Consider the following 12,747-nt stretch of genomic DNA (forward strand, 5'->3'; position numbering starts at 1 on the left):
TGGCGGTGTCTTGGGGCACCTGCTGGGCGCACCTACACGTATACCTACTTCCCAGCTCTGTCTGCTGAGAGGGCCTGAAAGCAGTTGGCACCCCGGGGGCCCTGAGCACCCCAGAGCCTACATGGTAGTTTCTAACACCATTCTCCACTACATGGAACCGGGGCTCCCTGGAGAAGTCGGGCTGAGGCAGGAAACACACAGGAGGAGCAAGGAGCGTCCCACCGTGCCAAGAGGAAGCAAGTGCTCAGAGAATGATGGGATGTGACCAAAGGAGCCAGCTGGGAGGAACTCCAAATGGGCAAAAGAAATCATGCCACTAAAAGACTACAAACATGGCGGGGGCGCCCGGGGGGCTCAGTCAGTTAAGCGTCTGACTCTGGCTCAGGTCATGATCTCAACAGTTCGGGGGTTCGAGCCCCACGTCGGGTTCTGTGCTGACAGCTCAGGGCCTGGAGCCTGCGTCAGATTCTGTGTCTCCCTCTCTCTCTCTGCCCCTCCCCTGCCTGCTTCTCTCTGCCTCTCAACAATAAATAAATGTTTAAAAAAAAAAAAAAAAAGATTACAAACATGGAACAAAGGGCGCAGCCATGAGTCCACTCGGACACAAATTCCTCACAGTAGGAGGCTCACTGGGAAATGTGCAGGAAGTGCCAGAATTACAAACTCATCTGGCAACCACCACAATCCTCACTGAATCCTGTGAGACTCCTGGGAGGCCTTGAGAACTAGCGGGTGAGAGTGGAGGAGACTGGGGCATCCAGTCTCCAGGTGTCTCCCACGAGAGACTGAGCACAGAGGAGGAGAGTAACCCTGCAGGGAGAAACCCCGGCCTCCGCTCTGACTGCAATCCAGGTTCGTACCATGTCAACAACAAGGGAGAAGACATCCCAGGTCCTGTCAGTGGCATGTACCCCAAGGAAAAGAAGCCATCCCCATGGTGGGGTCCTGCCCCACGTATATGCACGACCTGGACCATCACGAGGAAACAGCAGATATCCCTGAGCTGAGGGACACTCTACAAACTGCTGGCCTGCGCTCTTCAAAATGCCCATATGCCCACGAGACACAGAGACAGACAGAGATGCCTCCAGATCAGAGGGCATGAAAGAGACGGAGCTACAGAACATAACACAGGAGGCTAGAATTTCTTTGCTGCAAAGGACGTTTTAGGAACAACTGGCAATGTCCGAACATCCTTAGATAATAGGTTAATGATGTAACAATACAGAAGACAGGACACGTAATAAATACCATAGTAACTTAGACAATGCCAATGTTAATTTCCTGGGTTTGAATTGGACACTGGTGACATAAGAGAATTCACTGGTTTTAGGAAATCCACCCTGAAGTACTCTGGGATGAAAAGGTATGGTGCGTGCAGCTTCCTCCAAAATGGTTCAAACGGAATTTTTATGTGTGTACACATATGCACATACGGCAAAAGTTAGGAGGCGGATAAAGCAAAGTGGTAAAATAATAACACTGGGGAATCTGACTGGAGGGTATTGAAAAGAATTCTCTGTATCACTGCCACTTTTCTTTAAATCCAAAGCACATCAAAATAACTACTTTCTAAAAATCACAGAAGAAGTGGTGCCTGGGTGGCTCAATCGGTTAAGCGTCTGACTCTTGATCTCGGCTCAGTCATGATCTCACGGTTCGCGGGTTTGAGCCCCACAACGGGCTCTGCGCCGGCAGCATGGAGTCTGCTTGGGATCCTCTCTCTCCTTCTCTCTCTGCCTCTCCCCAACCGTCAAAAATAAACAAACTTTAAACAAACAAACAAACAAACAAACAAACAAATAAATCAGAGGGGAAAAAAAAAAGAATCCAGAAACCCCACATGAGCTGTGTTTCCTTCCTCAGCAGAGTAGGAAAAGAGAGTCACAGCAGGGGCCTACCACAGCAAACTCATCTCTGTCCAGGTGCCCATCCTTGTCGATGTCACTGAGGTCCCAGACCTGCAAGGGAAAGAGAGCAAGGCTTACTAGGGAGGTGGGGGGCACCGGGGCTCCCTGGGGAAGGAAGCATGTCTGCCAGAACTCAGATTCCGTGTGCTCGGTCGGTGCACACCGGGGTTAAGGCGAGGCACTCAAGATGCGTTGGAGAACCCCTCGGCAGGTTCTCTGCAAAACCATCAGCTGATGAAGTACCATCAATTCCAAGACCCCTCCATTGTATTGTGCTCACTTTCTCTAACAAGTGATTGTAATTCCAACCATGTCCACCTTGCTTTTCTCTTTATCGTCTCACAAGGAATTCTTAGATAGGAAACACGGCTTGGTTTTGCCACAGGTGCTGCTCCGAACACAAGCCCCCCCGCCCCCATTCACGGTGTGCTTGGCCATGGGCACGCGTTCGAGGTCTGTGGGGTCTCGTCTCCTCTCCCATTGGTGGATGGTGAGGCAGGTGACACAGAGCACGCTTGCACCCTCAAGATGAGCCAGGTACAGGTTCCTATACTGGGTCAAAGGCCATGTGCCAGACTGTCTAAACCACAATCAAAGCACTAGCTTCCCGACCCAAGTCAGCATCCCCAGAACCAGCAGGCCTGCCTGACTCGGCAACACTGGGCGGGGCGCCAGTACCCAGAGCGAAGCGGACACCTGGGGTCCAAACGTGGTCCTTCACGTGCTGGTACCTCTTCAATCAGGAGCGACATCAGCCCAGGGACAGTTCTCATGTGCAGGCCCTCCTCCCCAGCCCTGCTGCTGTCCTTGACTTGGGCCTCTCCAATCGTCCACAGAGGCCACAGCCTCCAGTTAGCCTCTTTGCCTCTAATCCTTTCCCCAGGGTTACCACAGGAACTGTTCTAGAATGCACTCTGAGCCTGCCCCTTTGCCTGGCACATGGACCCCATCCCCCCTCCCGTGCCCTACACAGGTCCCTGTACCACAGCCCAGCTTCCAGGGACTCCACCTTGACCTCTAGGGACCCCAAACTGTTCACAGTCCCTTCAAGCATGTGGACGCCCTTTCAGAGGCATTCTGCATCAGGCCGAGTGCTGTATGCCTCTGGTTTCAATTCAGGAAGAGTAACTTTTCCAAGCAGATGGCACTTGCTCAGGGAACCAGGACCAGAATGAGAACTCCTGGCTCCATAGCCTCTCTCTGTCCGGGGGCCCCTCCACCTCAGCACCACGGACATTCGAGACCGCGTCACTCTCTGTGGTGGGGCTGACCTGGGCATGGCACGGTGTTGAGCAGCATCCTCGGCCTCCACCCACCCGAGGCCAGCAACACCGGACCCAGGTGGGACAACCAGAACTGTCTCCAAACATTGCTCAACATTCCCTGGGGGAGGAATTGCCTGCTAAGAACACCAGCCCTCCCGAGCATGCCTCTGCTCATGCTGCCACGCACCCCTTCTCGTCCCATCGCTGGCAACCCATCTCTTTACTCTAGAGAACACAACCCACAAGTGCCTACTCTAGGAAGCCTTCCCTGCCTGCCCCGTACCCCTCTGCCCTGGCAGATCAGGCATCTCCCCTCTGCCACTGTCCTCAGTGGGCAGAATCACAATCACCAGGGAAGCACTGGGTAGTAGAGGCTTTACCAGGGAAGAGTGAGGGACCTGGGGACCACCGAGGACCTCATTCCCATCTCCATGAGACCCTGAGGGGCTTACTGGCCACTCTGAAGGCCCCCATTTCCTCATCTGGAAAATGAAAGTGACGCCAACCGTAACAGGGTGGTTGCAAGTGCTAAAGGACTTCATTCGTGCAAAGTGTTCCAATGGGGCTTGGCACGTATTAAGCCCTCGGTAAAGGAATATTAGGATCTCAACCACTAATTATTTTGGATCTTAACTACGATTTGTTTATTCGACCTTCTGGACTGTATCTAATTTCATCGCCATCTTCCCAGTGCTCAGCACGAGGGCTGGCCCAGGGCAGATTCCAAAACTTCCCGAATGCCTGCATGGATGGTTGGTGCATGGGTGCACAAGTAAATGAATGTATGCATAGGCGCATGGATGCACAAGTATACTGACGCATTCATCATGGACAGCTGGGAGCGCAGATAAATGGGTGCGTGAATATGGATGCACACACGGATGGATGGGTGCACAGTTACGGATGTGTGCGTGCACGGATACGGATGCACTCGTGCACAGGTGGGCGGGTGAATGGATGTGGATGCATGAGTACATGGATGAACGGGTGCACATAAGGCTGGCGTGTGAAGAAAAGGAGGGAAGGACAGAGGAGCAGATGAGAAGTGACCCCTGTGTCACAAGAGCTGGAGCCAGGGCAGAAGACTGCAGAACGCGCCCTTCCTAGCCGAGCTCCCTTTCTAACGAAGCACGTTCCACCTCTGTCAAGTCTGTCTTGTTCGTGACTTGGCTCTACAACATGATTATACCCATCATCGGGTACTTTGCAAGGACTGCCAAGTAAAGGCACACAAAGTGCAGGAACGGGTCACCCCATCCCGCTGCAATTAAAACTCAGGCCTTGGAAAAACTATAGGTGATCAGCCAAGGTCCCCATCACAGAGCTCCACCGACACCATGCCACGGCCAAGAGCGAACAAAAGGATTTGAGAGATTCCCCTTTCTTAATTTTTTTTTTTTTTTTATAAACTTTAGTGTATTTACTTAGAGAGAGGAAAAATGGGAAGGAGCAGAGAGAGGGAGAGAGAGGATTCCAAGCAGGCTCCACACTGTCAGTGCAGAACCTGATGCGGGGCTCAAACTCACAAACCCTGAGACCATGACCTGAGCCGAAATCCAGAGTCGGATGCTCAACCAACTGAGCCACCCAGGCGCCCCTTAGTGGCCTTCTTTCAAAGCAAACTGTTAAGGTGGGCTCTACCTGGGTCCTACTAAGCGGGCCAGTGTCCAAAAAAGTCATAATCAAACAGAAACGTTATTAGGTGAATCCAAGTGGACAGGAATTTGCACCTTTCCCAGAGGTTCTACCAAACGTCATGAGCTAGACCCACAGGCGTGGCCTAAGGTAGCAGGGACCATGCTCAGTCCCCTGCTGGGCCTGTGACTGCCACATCGTCACAATCCAGTCCAGACAGATGACATCCCTCCCATCTCAATCCAGAGCAGGGGACTCAGTACAGCCTTGTGGAACTGGGCTTTGTGCAGAGCAAACACACAGTGCCATGATGATGCAAACCTCACTGGAGGGAAAGCAATCCGGAACAGAAAGCTGTACCTAAAAAATCTGTATTTAGGGGTGCCTCAGTGGCTCAGTCGGTTGAGAGTCCGACTTCAGCTCAGGTCATGATCTCACAGTTTGTGAGTTCGAGCCCTGTGTCGGGCTCTGTGCTGACAGCTCGGAGCCTGGAGCCTGCTTCAGATTCTGTGTTTCCCTCTCTCTCTGCCCCTCCCCCATTTGTACTCTGTCTCTCTCTGTCTCTCAAAAATAAGTAAAAACAAAAAAAAATTTTTTTTAATTGTATTTAATAGAAACAAAGCTGAGGGTGTTTTTGTTTTTTTTTTTTTTTAAGCGAATGTATAAATTTTCTCTAAGCTTGCAGCAGAATTTAAAGTAACTTCACCTGGGCACCTGGATGGCTTAGTCAGTTAGGCATCTGACTTTGGCTCAGGTCATGATCTCACAGTTCATGAGTTAGAATCCTGCATCAGGTGAGCTCATGGCCCCGCTTCAGGCAAATAAGAACCCCACTTTGGGTGAGCCCCACTTCTCTCTCTGTCTGTCCCTCACTCACTTGCGTCCTCTCTCTCAAAAAAAATAAAAAAATAATCTGCATCTTAAGTTCTTTTTTTTTTTTTTTTTTTATTTATTTTTGGGACAGAGAGAGACAGAGCATGAACGGGGGAGGGTCAGAGAGAGAGGGAGACACAGAATCGGAAACAGGCTCCAGGCTCCGAGCCATCAGCCCAGAGCCCGACGCGGGGCTCGAACTCACGGACCGCGAGATCGCGACCTGGCTGAAGTCGGACGCTTAACCGACTGCGCCACCCAGGCGCCCCATGCATCTTAAGTTCTTAAGCAGAAAAAAAGTAATTCTAGATAGACAAGAATTATAGATGGACACTCCCACACTTCTCCCCAGAAGCAGAGAGACAGGGAGATCCCGGGTCTGGGTTCAAATCTCACCCCTGCCCATCTCTGGGCCCTGGGCAGCAAGATCACTTCTGAGGCTGCCTCCCCACGTGTGCAATGGGCCCACACCAGCATCTTCTCCCAGGCTGCAGAGCATCTGTGAGCCACATCCATGAGGCCCTAAGCCAGCGTGACTGTAACAAATTCTCCATCCACATCGGCTCTTGCAAAGCCCCCTGATGGTGCACGGCCACGCGTAGAGCCTCCAATGTGTACGTGGGGAGCAAGCGCGGGGCCTACGGAGTTCAGCAGCACTGCAGGGTGTGAGAGAACCACTTACCCGGCCCAGGACATCAAGAGGCAGCTTTGAGTTCATGAGGACCGGCTTGACTTTGTCTCCAGAGAGCAAACCGTTGATGGGTAAGAGGCTTTCAAAAATTCCATCAAATTTGGCCTTTTCTTCCACCTAGTTGGAAAGAAAGTGTGCCTGTGTGAGAATCCAAGATGAGCTCTGACCCGCAGCTGGATGAACACAGGCAAGGACCCACCACTGGCCTCGCCAAAAAGCACAGGACAGCCTCACGGCAGTTCAGAGTGAACTTCTGCCCTGAAGGAAACAGCTCCCCGGCAACAGCAACGACAACGCTGGTGGCCAAGGTCAATAGGGGGACAGGGCCTGGCCTGGGGCCTCACTCTCCACCACAGGGGCTGCCTGGAAGACAAGGACCACCCCTCCCTCCCTCCTAGGAGCACACTGGGACGAGACAGATGAAGGCCTGAATGGCTGTTCCTTCTTTAGGACAAACGATGAAAACTGGGCATCAACCTACAGAACTAAAAGAGCTCAAGAACAAATATAAAAATAAACCAAAGACTTAAGGGGGCTCCTGGGTGGCTCAGTTGGTTGAGTGTCCCAACTTCGGCTCAGGTTGTCATCTCGTGGTTCGTGGGTTCAAGCCCCGTGTCGGGCTCTGTGCTGACAGCTCAGAGCCTGGAGCCTGCTTTGGATTCTGTGTCTCTTCTCTCTCTGCCCCTCCTCCACTTGTGCTTGCTGTCTCTCTCTCTCTCTCAAAAATAAATAAACATTAAAAAAAAAAAAAAAGACTTAAGCAACCAATGACCAAAATCAACTTTAAGCAGAGGAAATCCTCTCACAGCAAAGAAAACAATTCTAAAAGCTGCTCCTGAACAGAGAGGTGTGAGGAGGACTGACGGCACAGAGCGGAAGCTACTGAGTCCACTGTCAAACATGAACTGTGGGTCACACATCCAAGGGCCATCGGTGAGGCGGGTCCAGGCAGGGTCCTGAAACCTGCCCTCCTCCAGAAATAAAGCCCACAGCCACTGGCCCCAGGGGATTGCATAACCCTCAGCACCCACTCCGTGAACAAGCTGGAGCTGCTGGGTGCACTAAGAAAACACCCTCCAGGGGCGCCTGGGTGGCTCTGTCAGTTAAGCATCTGACTTCAGCTCAGGTCATGATCTTGTGGTTCATGGGTTCAAGCCCCGCATCAGGTTCTGCAATGTCAGCATTGAGCCCGCTTTGGATCCTCTGTCTCCCTCTCTCTCTGCCCCCTCCCCTGCTTGCTCACCTTGGCTCTCAAAAGAAAAGACCCCCCAACAAGAAGAACGGACAACTAAAATGTGGTGCACCCACACAACGAACTATTATTCAGCCTCAAAAACAAAAGGAGATTTTGACACAGGCTACAATGCGGATGAACCTTGAGGGCATCATGACGATGGACAGAAGCCAGCATACAAAGGGCAGGGGCTGTATCATCCCACTTATGCGAGGTCCCTAGAGGAGTCACACTCCCAGAGACAGGAAGCAGATGGCGGGCTCCAGGGGCCGGGGCAGGGAGAGGGGGTTAGTGTTCATGGGGACAGAGTTTTAGTTTGGAGCAATGAGAAAGTTCTAGAGATGGACGGGGCGGAATGGATGGACAACAACGTGAATGAACTGAACACTAGGGAACTATACTCTTAAAAATGGTCAAGATGGTAACCTTTATGTCACGTATATTTTGCCACAATTAAAAAGAAAAAAAGAAAACAGAAATGAGGGCACAAGCCGATTCTACAGGCACAAGGCCCTGGAGGCACTGAGGTGAGCGCCCCGCCCAGTGTCGGCCCCGAGGGTCTGGAGAGCTGCACTGAGCAGCCCAGTGCTCTCCCAACAGAAAAGAACACGTGTCACCTCAGGCTGGTCTGTCAATGTTTCTCTGACTGAAACTTGAAAACAGTCTGCCCCCATCACAGCACCACTCCTTCCCAGCCTGCCGCGAGGCCTCGCAGCCTCCTCAGGCACCAGCCCGGCTCCTGAGTCTCCTGAGGCCCCACACAGCCCTGCCAGAAAGGGATCGGAACAGTTCCAGGAACAGGATCTCTCGGGCATTGTTTTTCCATAACAAAGCAGCTCGTTTTCAAAGTAGGTGCCTTGCAACTGGACTACGAAGAAGGAAATCCTTTGGTACTGTGACCGCTGCCAGCAAAGAGCTCCCCTGCTCACAGGGGTGACTTTGCAATCCCTTGGTACTTGAGGCCTCCTCCTGCCCTGTCCCTGCACCAATCTCCCCCTGCCCAAATTCTTCCAAGGAGGGGACAGAAAAACTGTATAAAAAACAGGACAGAGGTACTTGAGGCGGGGACGGGGTGGGGGGGGGGGGGGGGGTCTTGATTTTATAGCAACACTGTTATTAATGCCAGTATTTAAGCCAAATAAAAGCGAGGAAACGTGACAGTCCCCTCACCACGAGTGGGGAGTGAGGAGGTCTCGGTACGTGGAGGACCGTCTCCGTGCCCCACCTGCATTTCCTTTAGGACTAATTCTGTGCCTATTAGAAGGCACCTCTCATGTCTTTCTCTGCTGCTTCTAGAAAGACGTGGGACGTGGAGACGGTCCCCGTACACTGAGAGAAGATTTTCAAAGAGCAATGAGAGCATGAGAGAGGAAAGAATAACACGTGAACTTGCTAGAAAGAAGAGCGACAGCTACAAAGACGTCTTGGAGGTCTTCGTGCTTGCCAAGTTCTCACAATTGCCCCTTCTGTCCTGACTAACCAACCCAGGCAGCAAAAGCCACAGAATATGGCCTAGAAACACAAAATGTGACTGTAAAATCTTAAGAACCCGTTGCCGGAAACTCAGCTAACTGCTTTAGCAGGGCAATGCCCAAAAAGGTCACGGGCATTTCAAGAGATTTTCATCTGCAAAAGTGTTTTGGCCAAATTCTGTGGCAAATAATCATCCCATGCAATGTTTTGAACATCGTAAATGGCTCAAACGACCGCACATGACGGACGGCCGAGGGGCGCTGACCGGGGCTCACTGCTCACTTACCCTCACAGCCCAATGGCCCTCTGCGGACGGCGGTGTGACCATCAAGGGGCTGCTGGTGTCGTGCTGTAAAAAGGAGAGAAACGATCACTGGTGGCTGGCCCAGAATTAAACTATGGAGGATGTGTTAAGGGAAAGGATACACATCTCAAAGTGCTTTCAAAAGGAGGAAAGACCTCAAAAAGTTAAACGCAGAATTACTGTATGTCCCAGCAACTCCACTCTGAGGTGCAGACCTGAGAGCTGAAAAGAGGTGTGCAAATGCTGGAACATGAATATTTATGTCCACCAACAGATGAATAAATTAACAAAATGGGCTAGACCACACAATGCAACCTGGTTCAGCCATGAAAAGGAACAAAGTGTAACACCCGCTACAACACAGAGGAAGCCTGAAAGAAGTGAGATCACCGGACAGAACAGGTAAATCCACAGAGACAGAAAGATTAATGGCCGCCAGGGGCTGGGGGAGAGGGAACCGGTGAGTGATTACTTCGTGGGAAAGGGCTTCCTTTCAGGGTGATGGAAACGTTCTGGAACTAGAGAGAGGTGCTGGCTGTACAACACTGTGAATGTACTAAATGTCACCAAGTTGTTCGCTTTAAAACGGTAAATTTTACGTTATATGAATTTCACCTTGATTAGAAAGAGAGAAAACATGGACGGACAGATGATATTAGAAGAGCATGAACTTGAACTTACGAATTTAGGTGGTGGCATGTTCAAAGTCAGATTGCTCAAGGTAACTTCGTGGCCGCTCTGTGCACAGGCCACTAGTCTCAGTGCAACATAGAAACCCTGCAAATCCAAGAAAGGGGAAGGTGTAAACACCACCGGCTGGCAATGACAGGGGGTGTGCTGTCTGCAGCCGTGGGCTTCAAGAAAGAAGGATTTCACGTCGCTCCAACACTGAAGACTGAACGTGTAAAACTCAAGAGTGTTGAGCTGAACTGGTCTCACCCTGGGAGCACTGTTGAAATGAATATAGCAGGGGCACCTGGGTGGCTCAGTCGGTTAAGCGGCAGACTTCAGCTCAGGTCACGATTTTGTGGTTCATGGGTTCGGGCCCCATGTCAGGCTCTGTGCCAACAACTCAGAGCCTGGAGCCTGCTTCAGATTCTGTGCCTCCCTCTCTCTCTGCCCCTCCCCACTTTTTGTGCTCTGTCTCTGTCTCTCAGAAATAAATAAACGTTAAAAAAAAAATTAAAAATAAATGAATGAGGGGCGCCTGGGTGGCTCAGTCAGTTGAGCGTCCGACTTCGGCTCAGGTCATGATCTCGTGGTTGACGAGTTCGAGCCCTGCGTTGGGCTCTGTGCTGACAGCTCAGGGCCTGGAGCCTGGTTCAGATTCCGTGTCTCCCTCTTTGTCTGCCCCTCCCCCGCTCATGCTCTGTCTCTCTCTCTCTCTGTCAAAAATAAATAAACATTAAAAAAAATTTTTTTTAAAAATGAATGAATGAATGTGCCAAAGTGGACTTAGTCCATTACATTCTGAATGCTGCAAAATTTCCATTAAATATAGTTTTTATAACTTTATTGTTTTTCAAGTAAGCTCTATGACCGACGTGGGGCCTGAACTCACAACCCCAAGATCAAGAGTCGCATGCCCTCCATATACTGAGCCAGCCAGATGCCCCTCAAATACATGTATTTTAAGCAATAATGAGCTCCCAACATTTAGGAAAATGCTAGATTAGATAAGTAGCAGACCTGGGTTTAAGATTACAAATAAACGATGACTCAAATACATGTTGATTTTTTAAAAATGGTTTGAAATAGACACAGTTGTTTGGGAATTAACACTCGAGATGCACTGTGATCCCACTGGCCTCGCTGAACATAGCATCTCCCACTCATCCCCCTGTGGCCTGAAATGGACTCACCTCCCACGCAGGGTCAAAGGATCTGAACTAGGCCGTCAGGGGCCTTAACTCCTCCTCACCCTCCTAACCCCAGAACCAGCCATGTTACTGGCTTAGGGGACTCAATGCAGCATAATCACCTAATTTTAATTGATCGGATAGCCTAAGAACATGAACTGTCTTAAAAGCTCTAAACACCATATGGTCTTTCAAACTCCTCCAAAGAGATAAACACTAGCTCAGCCTTTCTCGGACTGATGTCCACAGAATACCCGAGGAGAGCGTACGGAAAAGGGGACGTAAAAAAAGTTTATGGAAACTGCATTAGACAAAGCTAACGGGTTTCTTGTCCACAAGGATCCTCAGAATCTTTTAACGTGCAGATGTACAGTATGAATCTCAAGAAAGGGAGGAAAAGCTGATGGTGCCTTCCCAATGGATCGGCTCATGGACAGCAGGACACCAGGAAAGACATCCCTTGGGATACAGTTTCAGGAAAGACTGGACTAAATTAAAATAGGATCATTTAAAATCGTTTGTTAAGTACTGTAAATTTCCATTTATAGAACATTCTCAGAATGACAAAATTATGACGGAGAAGGAATGAGTGGTGGCCACGGATCAGGGTGTGATTACTGTGGGGCAACACGAGAGAGATTCTTCTGGGGGGCAGGCAGTTCTGTATCCTGACTATGGTGGTGATTACGTGAGTCTACGCAGGTGATAAAGTTACACAGAACTATGCGCATCAGAAAAAAGCCCAAAAAGTGGTCAGCCCTGAGTAAGGCCTCTAGTTCAGTTCTGAGTGTCATGCCTTGGTGACGTAAGCAGCTCTCCCAGCAGGGAGCTGAGGAAGGATACACGGGAACTTCCTGAACTATTTTTGCAACTTCCCTGAGTCTTAAGATATTTCAAAATATCTTAAATATATCAAAATATCTTTGAAAACATTTGCATCACTTGTGAGCACACAAAATCTTAAAAGATATGCTAACCATGAAAAGACAGCTTCAAGTGTTCAAAAGACCTTTATTTCAAAATGAAACCTTCCCATTTTAACGGTCTGAAAGCCACACTCATTACGTCTAGTAACGCTTGTCAGCAGCGATAACAAGGAAGGAAGTGCAGGGGTGACCCAGCCTGTGGGGGCCCTGGCCCGAGCCCCTCCACTTGCTCTGTGTATACGTGTAAATACCTGTTTGTCCAAGAACCCTTTACCTTCTGGGTCGGCCAAGTCCCATATCTGTGGAAACACAAAGATGTTCGTGAATGCAACTGCCGATGCCTGTTTACTCACAGGGCAGGAGCGCCCAGCGCCTCAACACGTGGACCTTACGGGTAGGCCAGAGTGGCTACTCCTGGGCTGTGGGTGGGGAGGCAAATTTGGAACGGGTGAATCACCGGCGCGCCCCCCCCCCCCCCCCCCCCCCCCCCCCCCCCCCGGCGCGGGCGGGGGGCACACCCCCGCGCACCCCCCCCCCCACACCGCACAACAACACCACCCCGGGCCGCGCCCCCCAA

The 12,747-nt window shown here is 50.7% G+C and overlaps 1 protein-coding gene across 5 annotated transcripts in view; it reads right to left on the minus strand.

Annotated features, from left to right (window-relative positions):
• Nucleotides 1-12,747, minus strand: part of EPS15L1 (epidermal growth factor receptor pathway substrate 15 like 1) — a 97,733-nt gene that overhangs the window by 59,252 nt on the left and 25,734 nt on the right. For all 5 annotated transcript variants that reach the window (XM_049640126.1, XM_049640125.1, XM_049640124.1 and 2 more), the window contains exons 4-8: nt 12,422-12,469; nt 10,067-10,162; nt 9,368-9,430; nt 6,366-6,491; nt 1,902-1,961 (exon numbers count right to left, since the gene is read on the minus strand). In XM_049640126.1, the coding sequence (XP_049496083.1) occupies nt 1,902-1,961; nt 6,366-6,491; nt 9,368-9,430; nt 10,067-10,162; nt 12,422-12,469 (393 nt within the window). The remainder of the gene's footprint in view (nt 1-1,901; nt 1,962-6,365; nt 6,492-9,367; nt 9,431-10,066; nt 10,163-12,421; nt 12,470-12,747) is intronic.

This window comes from Panthera uncia, chromosome A2, assembly GCF_023721935.1.
Source record: "Panthera uncia isolate 11264 chromosome A2, Puncia_PCG_1.0, whole genome shotgun sequence".
Classification (NCBI taxonomy): Eukaryota; Metazoa; Chordata; class Mammalia; order Carnivora; family Felidae; genus Panthera; species Panthera uncia.